At 35.8% G+C, this 14,586-nt stretch overlaps 1 protein-coding gene across 1 annotated transcript in view; it reads right to left on the reverse strand.

Annotated features, from left to right (window-relative positions):
- The window catches only part of SYNE1 (spectrin repeat containing, nuclear envelope 1), a 315,179-nt gene that overhangs the window by 231,635 nt on the left and 68,958 nt on the right, over positions 1-14,586 (reverse strand). The window contains exons 10-14 of the mRNA XM_014950654.1: positions 10,248-10,355; positions 9,361-9,498; positions 8,069-8,233; positions 4,263-4,375; positions 3,479-3,647 (exon numbers count right to left, since the gene is read on the reverse strand). Coding sequence (XP_014806140.1) covers positions 3,479-3,647; positions 4,263-4,375; positions 8,069-8,233; positions 9,361-9,498; positions 10,248-10,355 — 693 coding nt within the window. The remainder of the gene's footprint in view (positions 1-3,478; positions 3,648-4,262; positions 4,376-8,068; positions 8,234-9,360; positions 9,499-10,247; positions 10,356-14,586) is intronic.

The following is a 14,586-nucleotide window of genomic DNA, read 5'->3' on the forward strand; positions in this document are numbered from 1 at the left end:
AACTGAGCAATTAACTTAAAAGTTATTTAATGGAAAATGTTTTACACTGAAATCTAAGTGGAAAAATTTTAATAAAAAGAGAAAAAATTGTTGATATAGGTCACCACAAAAATCAAATCCAGTTAAACTTTAAAAATTGTTACTGTATTCAGCCTTTGCAGAAAGGCAGGTTTCACTTCAAGAGACGAAAAACATTAGACTTATCACTCAGTTTTCCTTTATCTCCTTTGCAATCGATAAAAATAAGATTAAGGAAACACCGCACAAAGTGATGCTGTTTTTCCAAAGTGTGACACAGGGTTTTCCCTTTGTGAGTGATGTTTTAGCTGTGTAATGTGTTATAGCATGATCAATAATTTATCTGGAAATATTTTGGTCATGAAGTTATGGCTCTTTATACCTCTATCCCTTTCGCAAATGACACTGACTTTCTTTTTTTACATGTCTTTCAGAAATGTTACTCCTTTTAAGTGTAATATATAATTATATCTCTATATTATGCAAGCATATTATATCTTGCATTGTCACTGTTAAAAAGGAGAGAAAAACCTACTTTTCTACAGAGCTTTTATATTGCCTTACCTAATGTACTTATCTAGAGTCTTGGAATAGTTTTGTAGCTTATACTACCTCCCATGCCTCCACAGTTACAGATGTACAAAATTAAGGCAAGTACATCTCACATATGTCTACACAAGCTTTGAAATGTCAGAATAGACAAAATTCTATGTGTACAAGTGAGATTTTGGTAAAACTAGGTTTCAAATCAGATCAAAGTTCAATGTATAAGAATTAGATTGTGTGCGTTTATCAACCCACAGTATTTAATGTGAAAAACAGTTTTAAAAATTAATCTGCCAGCCAGTATACATCTAAAAATCTAAAGCCTTTTACTGTTGCCATGTCAAATCACTACAGTTATCTAGTACGTAATTTAGAAATATGTTTATAACCAAGGAAACTAGAGGCAAGGACAATCAGAGTTTTTCTCTGCTCTACTGCAAAAAAAAAATATAATCTGGGATATATACAGAACTACATGCTTTCCATGAATTATGTGACAAACTCCTGACTTTCACTTCTGCCAAACCCATACACAGACATTTTACCTCAAACCAGAAACTGCAAGACTTCATATGAGAAAGTAAAAGACTCTGTCAAACTACTTATATAATACTGATCTTAAAAGCAATCGGAAATATTTTCAAAAATTAAATATAGACATTTTACTGGTTAATATCCCATCTAGCAAGATCCCTTAAAGAAAATACATAGCTTTTCCCATATCCGTACAGCATATGGTACTAAAGAAGTGCTAATAGAGCCATGCCAAAACACATTTCCGGGGTTAAAATCCATGGATAACTACACTCAGTATCTCCATTAAAGCTGAGACTTCAGTACAGTATATTCTTCAGGTTGATGGTGTACAATTTGCGCTGACCTTATGTTATATGACAGACAGGTGCAAAGAAGGTGGTATAAAGTAACAACCACCACTTTAACTTTTAAGCTACAGTACATAAATATTTTCCAGCCATATGTTCTATCCAGATCCTAATTACGCATGTTCCTAGAATGATGACATTGCTCAGACTGCTTTGGCAGAAAAACAAACCTACATTTTTATCTCCTACTAATATAGTCTCTGACTCTAAGTTACTGAGTACAGTTTTCCTACGTAAGAATCCTAATTAACTGGAAGAGTAGCACTTGGCTCTTGGTCCTAGAAAATTGCTCCCAGGTAAGCCAAAGCAAATAAAGTTTCTTTCCATTACTGGACACCTGGAAAGAGCCAGGTGTCAAGGGCATCAGGAATGAAACTGAGCTCTATTTATCTTCCTGTCCCAATTTCCTCATTTTTGATGTGATGAAGTTTCAAAAATGACACAAGGAAGTGTTGTCATTCCCCAAATGACCATTTTAGCATTAGTGGTCTGAAGCATAAGAGTAATTGAGGCAATTGCAAAATAACATACAAACTCACCACTTAATGTTCTTTTTAAAGCAGAAAATAAGATAGTGATAAAATAATAATCCAGAAGTCAAGCTGTCCACTTCCTCATTATTTCTCTTGTCACATTTTAGTAGTTTAGTAGTGACAGTCTTACAGAGTATACAAATGGACTGTAACTCCTTGATATTGCACATCACTCTTACAAACTGTTATTTGAAATAACCATATGAATTTTGCAAAGTTTGTCTAAAAACAAGGCTTAACTCCTGAATTTTTATGTGTCCCTGACTGCTCAGATTTAAACATAGAAAGGCAATGGTGTGAATAGGTCTTCAATTCCCACTTGGTAGAGGAAATTCCAAAGCAATAAAAACTATCAGGCAGTGGGGGCATGAATAACTTTATCTACACAGTGTCCTGGCTCTGAACGGTTCTATAACTGTATGAATTCTTTCCAAACTGAATTTTTCTGTGCAATTTTCCTCATATGGATTGGATAGAAAAGGGAAAAGGGATTTAGCCCAGCCCTCCTTTTGTAAGGATCCCTCACGCCCTAATATAGAAGCGCAGCAGCGGTACCGTTCTGCCAGCCACTTGGCACTGCAAGGGTGGAGTTAACGAGATACAGCAGCAGAAGACTCAAAGGGAACATATCAATGAGTGCTTGTAAGTCAATAGCTTCTGTTTCTTAACATGATAGACAGATGATGCAGAGCTGGAGCAAAACTCTTTCCAGAAAGGAAATAAAGTAATAGCTTTAATATACTAATGCTGAATAGGAGAAAAAAAAAAAAAAAAATTTTTTGTAAGAATAAAATTACTACCCTATCGCTAAAGTGTACTAAAAAAGTAGTTTCTTAACATGATAGACAGATGATGCAGAGCTGGAGCAAAACTCTTTCCAGAAAGGAAATAAAGTAATAGCTTTAATATACTAATGCTGAATAGGAGAAAAAAAAAAAAAAACATTCTTTGTAAGAATAAAATTACTACCCTATCGCTATAGTGTACTGAACAAGTATACAGAGGCAGCATAATTTTTTTTTTCCCCCTCCATTTCAAAGACTTTAAAAAATAAAAAGTACTGTGGGGGACTGCATGCCAAAAACCTTCTCTATCTTTATGCTTAATTTGTGTATAGTGACTATAAAGTGCATCTACACAGTTGTAAAAGATGACAAAATTAAGATATTTGGAATTGCTATCTAAGATAAGTAAAAATCTAGGATTTGGGACCTCCAGATATGCTTGATAAGTTGGTGGTCGGACAGGTAGCAGCTGGGACATTACTTCTGGTTTTGGTGCAAAGATAATCACTCTCATTTTTAGCCTTTTGACTAAAGTTCCTCCATGAGGAAGATGGATTCACCTTTGAAAGGATATTCCATAGGAATGGAGTGAAGTCATAAAGTTGATGACTGTCAAGTCTAATTTTATATTTATGTTCTTTTATTAATTTCCAGCAATCTTAAATATGAATACTTCAAAAATAATTATAAAAGGAAGACAACCCCAACTTACAATATAATTTTGAAGTAGTAGTTCCACAGACTCTCGCCTTCCATATTTGATAATCCACGATTTTAACTTTGATTCTGCAAGGACTAAGAGTGACAGTAGACGGTACTTCAGTTCCAGAAACTCCATCTTCAACAGATGGAGCTCAGATGAAGAGACAACAAAATTAAACCTATAAAATGAATCATAGAGTAGTAAAATACAGCCATATTCATTTTTGCAAAAAAAGACTAAAAGGTTCAGTTAAAGTTCAGGGTTTTTTTTTTAATATTTCACCTAATTCAGAGTCTATAAGCATTTAATTATGCATGATGAATAATAAATTAATTATATTTCTGTTTATTCATAGAAATAAGCAGTTTACATCTGTCACTAAGTTTTGCAAAGTCATTTTTCTTATCTTTTTTTCACATGCATCCAGGCTGTTCTTACATAACATTTCTTCCGGAGACAAGTAATAACAGGATCAATGTAAAAAAGTATTCCCTTCTAAAACCCATAGCTTATTTTGATTGTCATCAATCTTTAAAGTATCAGGTTTTTTAGTATATTTTTATGTATATTCTGGGAGGTTTTTCCTTTCATTTTTTTTCATGCTTGCCACAGAGAAACATAACTAGACAATGATTTCTACATTCACTGATAAAAAAGCAAACAGGTTCCCTTTAATTCACAGAGGATTTTCATTTCAGCATAAGTAGACAATGATTTCTACATTCCCTGATAAAAAAGCAAACAGGTTCCCTTTAATTCACAGAGGATTTTCATTTCAGATTAAAAGCCTTACCTTTCTGCCATATCCTCTAATTGATCAGGTGGAACAGGCACTCCGTTAACAGACCTGGCCCCGTGGATCTCATGGAATGCTTTTTTGTGACCATCTATGTTTTTCAGCAGATCCTGATTTAATTTTAAGAAAGAGAGAGATTGAGACAGGGAAGGAGGGGGGGAGGAGGGGTGAGAGAGACGGAGAGACAGAGAAGGCTCACAGTAGGCTATCTAACTAATAAGCACAATTTTAAGCCTGCACTGATGACTCAATGTAGTTAACTATTTGATCATGCTCTCACATTTGCATGCAAGGTTATGCATACCACAGAAGCATTTACACAGGGAACCTCCTTGTAAGATGCTCTGCTAAAGCTGTTTCTAACAATTATGGAAGACTTCAAAACAGAAGATACACTGCAAAAGCTTAACAAAACAAGAACTCTTTACTGCATTAAATAATCCCTGAAATGCAGTCTGCAAATACTCTAACATCACAACAGCATAATCTTGCTAAATTTACTCTTTACATCTCTATAACAGGTACTAGCCTTTATAAAGTATAAATTCGAATTTTCAGCAACTAATCTACTCCGCTATATATAGGCAGAAGATCCATAGCTCCTTATGTAAGTACACATTCAATATTCAGTGAACTTTCCACACTCCCAGCATCAAACGATTCCACATCACTCTCTCTCTATTACAAGAATGAACCCAGAATGTGGTACCCGACCTGTGTTCCTGTGGTAGGAATTGTACCCGCAAAAACCTTACAGCAGAGCACATTTCAACTGTAACTAAGCAACACCGCTTCAAACGGCTTCCTGGAGATTACATATTAAAATGAATGACTGGCAGTAGTCTTTGAAGAGATACCGTAACAATAACACATCAAGTCCCCAGCAGCTGAGAGGACACAGAACAGGGGGGATTTTACTGCATACCGACAGCTCCTGGCACAAACTGCTCAGAAGCCTATTAGCAAAAAAAAAAAATAAATCATACAAATGCCCCCCCTTTCTCACCTGGGGAAACAAAATGCAGGCTTGTGTATTGATCACAGATGTCTATTCCTGTGGGCTGAAGAAGAGTTTCTCCCCAGTGTCCCAGTGTTTGCACAGCAGAAATTAATGGTAATTCACTGGCTCACCTCACTCAAAAGATCCCACCATCCCCATCAATCCACCTATATTTTCATTGTTTTTCACTTCAACCAAACCCTAGTTCATTCCTCTTCACAACAAGGTTTTCTCAGATGCAAACGAAGCACTGATTTTACTACGGCAAAATCTCCACTGAGGGCAGGTATCCTGTGACTAACAAGCTCTCACTTAAAGGAAAGTTTTGGAACAAGTATCTCAGCTAGCTGTATTTGAGACCTTGCCAGACAAAATAGGATGCCCCTAACACACATTGGTAAGTCAAAACAAACCCCAGTGGTTTTATCCATCATCAGCTGGAAGCCCATGAAAACTTTGATACAGTGTTCTGACAAGTTCTGAAGAGAAAGATCTGGGGGTCCTGGTGGACAGCAGAATGACAATGAACAAGCAGTGTGCTCTTGTGGCCAGGAAGGCCAATGGAATCCTGGGCTGCATAGGGAAGAGCGTGGCCAGTAGGTCGAGGGAAGTCATTGTCCCCCTCTACTCTGCACTGGTGAGGCCACAACTGGAATACTGTGTCCAGTTCTGGGACCCCAGTTCAAGAGGGACAAGGAGCTACTGGAAAGAGTCCAAAGGGCAACGAAGATGATTCAAGGATTGGAGCATCTCTCTTATGAAGAAAGGCTGAGAGACCTGGGACTCTTTAGAGAAGAGAAGGCTGAGGGGAGACCTTATCAATGCCTATAAGTACCTAAAGGGTGGTTTGAAGGAGGAGGGAGCCAGACTACTTCACAGTGAGGGTGACAGAGCCCTGGAACAGGCTGCCCAGGGAGGTTGTGAAGTCCCCTTCTTTGGAGATTTTCAAAACCCGCCTGGATGCAGTCCTGAGTAACATGCTCTAGCACTAGGCAATCCTGCTTCAGCAGGGGAGTTGGACTAGATGAACTCTATGGTCCCTTCCAACACTAAAAATTCAGTGAAATTCAGTTCTCATAAAGTGAAATCCTGCGCTTCAAAGTGACTCTCAACAAGCACAGACGTTTTCCTTAATTTCTGGATCTTGGCAGTAATATTAATTAAAAAAAACTTCAGCACTTGCCCGACTCCATGAAGGTTTGTCTAAACAAACTGGTACGCATTGTATTAGCTTCAAAATGGCCATAAACTACAAAGTTCACTAAAATAACTCATTATCAGATGACACAAAGACATAGAGCAAGTGATTATATTATTTGAACAAAACCATAACAAACAAACCCCAACAATTTCCTAGGAAACAGGGACTGAAAACAAAAACAACGCTCTAATGCATTTCTGCTACTACCCAATAGCACATTAGGATTCATCAATGCAAATCTGAGTGACAAAAAAACCTCCAGTAACAGATATAATTACACATGTTTTTCTTTAAGCTTTCCTCGTCCCACTCCCATGGGAAAACTTCCCTGGCACAGACTAACCTAAATCAAAGTTTATTTGTTGGCATAGAAATCCCTCACCATAGCATTTCTGACGCAAAGAAAAGACAGTTTAGGACACACTCTTCTGTGTTTCTTATGAATATATCTAAAGAAGGCCTACAGTGTTCACATTAAAAGAAAAAAGTGTTTGACTTTGTTTAAACAATCTTATGAATCCTGGAACATTTGATGTTAATATGAAAGCTAATGAATTCTAGCATTACAAGACACTAGACTTGAAAGAAAGCAACGTCTTCCTCATGGATTTAATATTGTTTTGGTTAAATTTTATTAGCTACCACTTAAGTTAGAAGAGGAGCCACTGTTTTAAGAATGAGTAATCAGACGACCCAACTGATCTTTCAGATAAACCACCATTGTCTGCCACAGCTATTCCAAGATGACCACAAAACTCATCAGCTTCCACTATAAGGCATTATTTTTTAATAAAAACCCCCATCCATAACCAAACCACAAAATTAAAAAAACTACAATCAAGTTTTAAAACAGTAGCAATAGTAAAAAAAAACGAATATAAAATACAGTCCTACTTTTGCAAGTGCAGCCTTTTTCTACATCATGTTTTTTATTTCTCTATCATATTCACTAATTCAGTTTCTTTTATCCTCTCACTAACAATTTCTTTCTATATTTTTCTCATGTATATATATATATTACCTAAATGCACAATCCTCACAGTTTTGATTTGAAATGAAAACTTGGACTCAGCAGAGAATAATGGCAAAGGTATTTAAATTCATCTGGAAAAATTTCCTGTTTACCACAGCAGAGGGAACTTCTCGTGCTATTTGTCATCACAATACTATGAAAATTCACTTCATTCTAGTTTTTCCCCCCAGTGTATATCACCTGCACTGCCTACCAGCACACTTATGTTTGCTTTCTCTCTCCTGTTACACCTAATGAGTTCACATTGGCTGAAAAATGTACCCAACTTATGAACTCCCTATGGAATTTTACCCAACAGCAATACTAGAATAGAGGAAAAATTGAAAATTAATACCTGATATCTTTCAGACAAGAGAAGCAGGAACATGCAAAAGCAAATTTGAATACTGTAAGATACACAGATACCACAGTTTAAGTCATCCCTAAAAGACACCTAAGCTTTAGCTATCATCAAGAACGGAACCACCCACAGAAACTAGAAACAATCATCTTTCTTTGTAGAGTATGGGTCATTTACAGCTTTGGAAACAATGAAATATAATGCACAGAATGAATGCATGTAGATCTACCTTATGTTGTTCAAGCTTCCGGTGTATTGTATTGGCTGTTTCCTCATGAGCTTGCTGAACAGTCACTTCTTCTCTCAGAGCAGCCTCTGCTCTATAGAGCCAAGCACCTATGGTACCCAGAGGTGCGGGAAGAGACTTATCAAGGTGTCTGTGCCAATCAGCTAGCTAGGAAATAAAAGCAAGAGGATTGAAATTCCTTCCTTGCTTAATTATACAAACAAGTACCTTGAGAAAAATCAGGCTTTATACTGTAAGACCAAAATGCTATGTAACACCATATGTTTGAGACAAACCTAGGTATAGTACACATCAATTCTGAAATGAGAGGCAATTACAGGGCACAAAACCTCTATAAGGATTCATTGATTCATGTATTTCCCTTCCAGAATTTTAACTGAGTTACAGAACTGACCACGTATAAACTGGAACAACTGACATGCTGAAGAACTGGCATTTCATCAGTTAACAGGCACAGGAAGGCATGCGAGACCTTCTTTCTCCTGATGTAATTTATTTTACACTCTTTCATAAAATCTTTTTATCTCTATTTTGAACATATTTTCTATGTGTGAAGTGCAAATGAGTCTCAAAGGATTGTGGCATCAAGGCTATAGCTGTGAAATACTGTGTCATATTGGCAATCCCATTTACAAGAATGAAAATTATGTCAAAACTCCAGAATATTTTTTTAACAGGTCCTCTGTTAAATACATGAGATAAAACATTATTAAATCATTAATACTCACTGTATATTAATGGATTTTTTATTTGGGACAATAAGTAATTTGGGTTTTTTCATTTAATTACTACAAAATTACTATCACAAATTCTCATATTAATTTATTACTATTGCAAGCCAGCCAAAAATAGCATTAAGGCCTCATTTATTGATAAAGTACTAAGAATTACACAGAAACTTCTTTTAGTCATATTAAAAATGTTGTATTAGAATTTCTCAGATAACTAGCAATTTACATGAAAACATTGCATTTTGAAGGGGTATTGCATGTGCTTTTCTTTTTATCAACTTGGATAAGCAATGCTAATACACTTTTAATTAAAGGGAAGCCTCAAAGGATAGTCCTTTTCTTAAAGTTCATATTGTGGCTTTGACCAATAATAAAGTAAGTGTTCTCAGAATAAATGCAAAGTAATTCAACAGTGCTAGAAATTTGTTCCATTTCTAGGTTACTAATGCCTAATAAAAGCAATATCAAACAGGTGTCTAAATGCTTTTAAATCCTCATCCTTCATCTACTAAAAAATATATAGAATAATAATTTTCAACTTACCCTGGAAGAAACTCTGTCCCATGCTTGCTTCACCATAGCCTGATCAAGTGATAATTTACCATCTTTCCTTAATGACTGGGTTACAAGTTCAATCTGTTTCCTTTTTACATCATATTGCACTCTGAAATGCTTAAATGACTGCACAAAGAGAGAATCAAATCAATGTAGTACAGAGTCAAAGAATGAAATTCCTCAACTTTTATGGAGTACTACAATCTATGACAATTTTCTACTGATAGAAGTCCTAATCTTCCCAAAGAGTAGTAGCAGTAAACTTCCATATTTACACTGGAATGCATTTTATTAAAGGTTTTAATAAACTGTAGAATCCTCTGGGGAAATATAGATAGGACTTTTGAGTTTTCCTTCAGTGATCAAATACGTGAACCCTACATGAAAGGAAATAATAATTGATTAAGTAAACTACTAGCTGTTTTTAGAAAACTCCCAAGCTTCAGGAGAACGTTTAGGCCAAAATTTCTATTGCAAAATTACATATTAAGCTTTGGGAAATAAATAAAGCTCAAAGCCCTGTCCTCTCCACCTGTCACCTCATCCAGCCTTCAGTCATATCTCCCATCTGAGCACCATGCAGGATCTGGAAGGACTGTACAAACACATGCTCACTTCTAACTAGGACAGTCCTTCTTCACACTGCTAGAAAAAGCTCTGTGTTAGGCAAACCATCTGTGCACTGCTCTACGTAGCAAAGCTGGAGCTGACATTATCATTCCTCCACCAATAAAAGGCAAGACAATTTGTGTCCTTATTTCTTTAAACTACAATGTATTGACTTGCATATATACAGATTGCATAAAGTACCGCGGCACAGGTTATACATAATGATGATAAATAACTTCTTATACAAATTTTTCCCTGCTGCTTACCTGATATTTCTCCTGTAAGCTTGTTTCTGCCACCTGTGCTCGGGCTATGTCTCTTTCAAATTGTTCTGCCCACACTTTTAGGTCTCTCAGCATCAGTCTATCTTCCTTCTATGATTTAGTACAATCACACACACACAAAAAACATTTCAGCCCGTTAGTAGAAGTGTCAGGTATAGTCCAGAAATTAACATCTCTCTCATAAGTTAAGGTCATGAACATCTGGGCCAAATTCTCTCATCACTTATCTTCATACAGTCTAACAGAAAAGCACTTCCTTTCCATTAGAGAAGAACTCAACATTTAGATATGACTCTTATAGTGGTAAAATCATGACAATTTGGGACATTGCAGTGTCAGAGATGTTACTTGTAGTTCTCATCTGATGTTAAATTAACACAAATATTTTCAGAGTCAATTTTCAGTAAAAATTAATTGAGCTGACAAGAGTGGATTTTATCATCTTTTACCACCATTCTATTATCTGGTCTGCTATTGCTTAAAACAAAAGGTATTTTCTGAGTGACTTCAGGGCAATCCTTGACATCAAGCTCCAAGTTCAGAAGAGCCAAAATAATTTGATAGACAATGTTTAAACACAGAAAATTAAAATTAATAAAGAAAACCCGATTGTATTCATTATTTTTTTTTCCTTCCATGCCATTTTATGGCTTTCAAGAACAGCATATTTGTTTTGCAGTTTTCCTTTAACATTTCAGTTTGTCATGCCACTGGTGCTTGGCAAGGCTGCAAAGTTCTCTGCAGAATTCAGTGACCTGGCAGTGAACAGAAAAATACTAACAGGAAATCTCAGGTCTGTGAGCACGTTGTATGAGAGGGTTAGGAGACAACAGAAAAGGTTGGGGTTTTTTTTGTGTGCACTGTGTAAGCAGGCTAATCAAGCAGAATACAAGCGTCCACCTCGGATTTCCAACCAATGAACCATATCTGTTGGCTCTTAATCAGAAGCTGCTCTTTGAAACCAAAGAAGCCATATCACAGTAACATTTGTCAGAAACGGATCTATTACAGCGAACAAATGCAACACCACATCATATGAGTTAATCACCTAAAATGAGTAATTAAGTTTCAAGCATTACATGTGAGAAGAAAAACTGGACCATATGATGAAAAAAAAAAATAGCCTCTGACTGTATTTAAGCAACAACAGCCTTTTGAGAAAAGATCCTAACCTGGGAAAGGAGCCAATTGTGGTTCCTTTCTCTGAAAGCTGCCTCAAGTATGTAAAATTTAATTTCCCTGTAACCATTTTAAAAGTGTAGACCTTTTGCTTCATTTCAGCTGAGGAAAGGACAGGATCCTCGGATAGGAAAGAAACCCTACTTTGACGTATTTCTACTAACTCTTACTGATTCTCTACTCAAACCAATGGTAGTTGGCTGGACAGAATTTACACAATAGATTGTGCAAATATCACAGGTATTAGATCTGTTAAGTCACTAGGTAAATTCTCAGCTGGGTAGCTGCAGTGAGGTTAACATGATATTACAGCAGCTGTGCTGGAACAAAGTTCACTATAGCTCATGCCCCTGTCTTCTGACACTGGCCAAAAGCTGGTACCTGAGAAACAGTTCAGGACACCTATGACATTTCCCTGCTCCAGCTGCATGTAATGCTGGGGTTTCCTTGACTTCTCAAATAATTTAAATATAGAGAAATAAACTAAAATTTCTACTCTTCTAGTCTGACAGTTGGCTCTGTGTGTGGAAAAATCAAGATTCTTTGAGAAAAACAGAAAAGCCAGGACTATTCCCCTGTGAGTAGAAGAATATAAGAGAGAATTCTTAACTCATTTTATTTATTTATTCATACATTTTCACAGGTTTCCAGTTCAGTATAACACTTATCACCTGCAAACTTGGTTCTGTGGTCCTTTGCTGATACAAAAGCATTTTAAAGTCTCAGTTCAGGTAGCTGATGTAAAAGATTCACTTTCTTAGACACCAAGGCACCTGTCACCAACACCTCCATGTTTAATGAGCTATCATTCCTAAAACAAGACTATTATTACTGCTTAGTGGTTCTTACTCTTAGTAAAAGAGTCTCAAAAGTATATTCTTACAGACGTGCAAACTATTTTCTAAAGCCTGCACATCTGAAGTAGCATACAGATCAGAATGTAAACCATCAAAGAAAAGTTATCTAGGATAATAACTATTTGTGCTTCCTTCAGTATGAGGATCATTGATCTCTAATCCTCTTTATTTCAATTTATCTAAGCCACTATTTTCTGAAGACTACTTCCAAACAGCATTTTAAAGTGTTACTTTATCCTGACACCATTCTATGAATATTGACTGTTTTCCAGAGATGAACAGAACTGGAGCACTCAACTGCCAAAGAACATCAAAGAAAGTAATTAGAGAAAAGTGTATCAGTATCCAGTATGATAACCGAGTACAATTTAAATTTACATAGAAAGTTTTCAGCTCAGACCAAAGTCAAAACGTTATTTTATTAACTGATATGCCTGAGTTAATTTGAAAATTACATAATACAGAATACTTTGGTGTTTGAAGAGCTAAAAATACACATTTCTGTTTCATGAGAAACTTAATTATGGACTATAAAAAGAGTACTTAGTTGGGTTTTCTAATATGTAATTATACACCAGGTGAACTGTTCAAAATCTCAAGCATGGGCAGATTAAAATTTTCAAAGATGAGCTTTTTAATCTAAAAAAAAAAAGTTACCTCTCTTTCAGGTATGCTGAACAATTCTATTGCCTACATTCTGAGAAAATCAAGTCTCTTTACAAACGTTTATAAATGAATTCAATTAATTATGCTATTCCTTTTGAAATCTCTGGCTTATATATATGTGTGTCACTGGATGTATATGTGTGGGATGTTCACTGACAACAGTACCACAGATGCATGGTGAACAATGAGCCAAGCATCATCTTCAGGGATGAGCTATTAATGCCTCTCTGTAAAAGCAGACAGTAAATCCCTGGAAGAGCTCAGAAAGTTATTTTTGTAGTTATTGCTCAGGAAATTCCTCTTACATTGGGGAACTCTGCTGCCATAAAGATGTTGGAGGTGACAGGATTATCTTCTGAATTACTTGCTCATCAGAGCACAAAAAGAGAAAGACTTCATATCAGAAATACTTTGAAGTAAAGTGCTTCCTCTGTAGCTGAATTTATACCGAGATAAAGAAACTGACAGAGCTTTTACCACTTCAAATCTTCACTAGTTTGAGCAGCAATGCACTGGGGCCACATAAGGCTAAGAATGTACAAGGTCCCACTAGAGCTGGCCAAACTTACTTGAACGGATTAAGAAGATGGGAATAATTTCCACTATCAGTATTAATCTTCACTTCAACACATACCACTAGTTACATATATACAATATGAGATGAACCCTTGATAACATTTACTTGAAAATAACCTATTGCTTATATGTCAAAAAGAGCAAGCCCTCACACAAAAATGAGTGTGGCACCATAGTAATTAATTGGATCAGGTAAAACTATAAACACTATTGACTGACTGCAGTGACAACTGATACTTGTTTCACAATACATTCACTTCTGCAGTCTTCCTGTTTCAGCTCTGAATGTCCATTTCAAATACTCCATGTTAGATTTCTGAATTTCTCTCATTAATGCTAGACAATTATAAGTATCTAAATGTCCAAGATGATTCAAAAAGCATGTTTTAAAAACATCATTATTTATGTGAAAAGGAGCAGTGCATATCATGCAATTATACATGAATGCTCTCTCCTTCCAACAGACTGTCTACATACACCACTTACACAATCATATATACAATCTAGTATCTACTCTATAAACCTAACGACATACAGCAATATCCATCTAAAATGAGATTAGATGAGTAGAAACATCAATCTATAATCTATGTTTTTTGTGCTGATATCTACACTTAAGAAAATCAAAAGCATAGTTTGAGATTTATTATAGGAAAGTTTTGCTTTTCTATAATATTTCTGTGAAAGTATTTGCAAAATTAAGCATTAGGCTGTTAGGATCAGCTCACATAAGCAGATAGACTTAGACTCATTATGTTCATTGATTTGCTTTTTTGGAAAGATTAACATAAGGCTAGCAAGGCAATGTACCTTACCTTAAATTTCATAAAAGAAATGACAAAAGTTGGGATTGCTTCAAGTTCCTAGCAATATGAAACAAATGGGAAAAGAAGAAGAAGAAAAAAAAAAGAAGCAAACAAAATAAAGCAAAGCAGGCAGAAAGTCCAGAGAGAACAATAAAAGAGCCATATGTGTAAGAACACAAGATGTGCTTAAAATATTATAAAGTTTATGTATCTGTATCATATGTGGTGAAGTAGTTT

This window comes from Calidris pugnax, unplaced genomic scaffold (genome assembly GCF_001431845.1).
Source record: "Calidris pugnax isolate Ruff unplaced genomic scaffold, ASM143184v1 scaffold24, whole genome shotgun sequence".
Classification (NCBI taxonomy): Eukaryota; Metazoa; Chordata; class Aves; order Charadriiformes; family Scolopacidae; genus Calidris; species Calidris pugnax.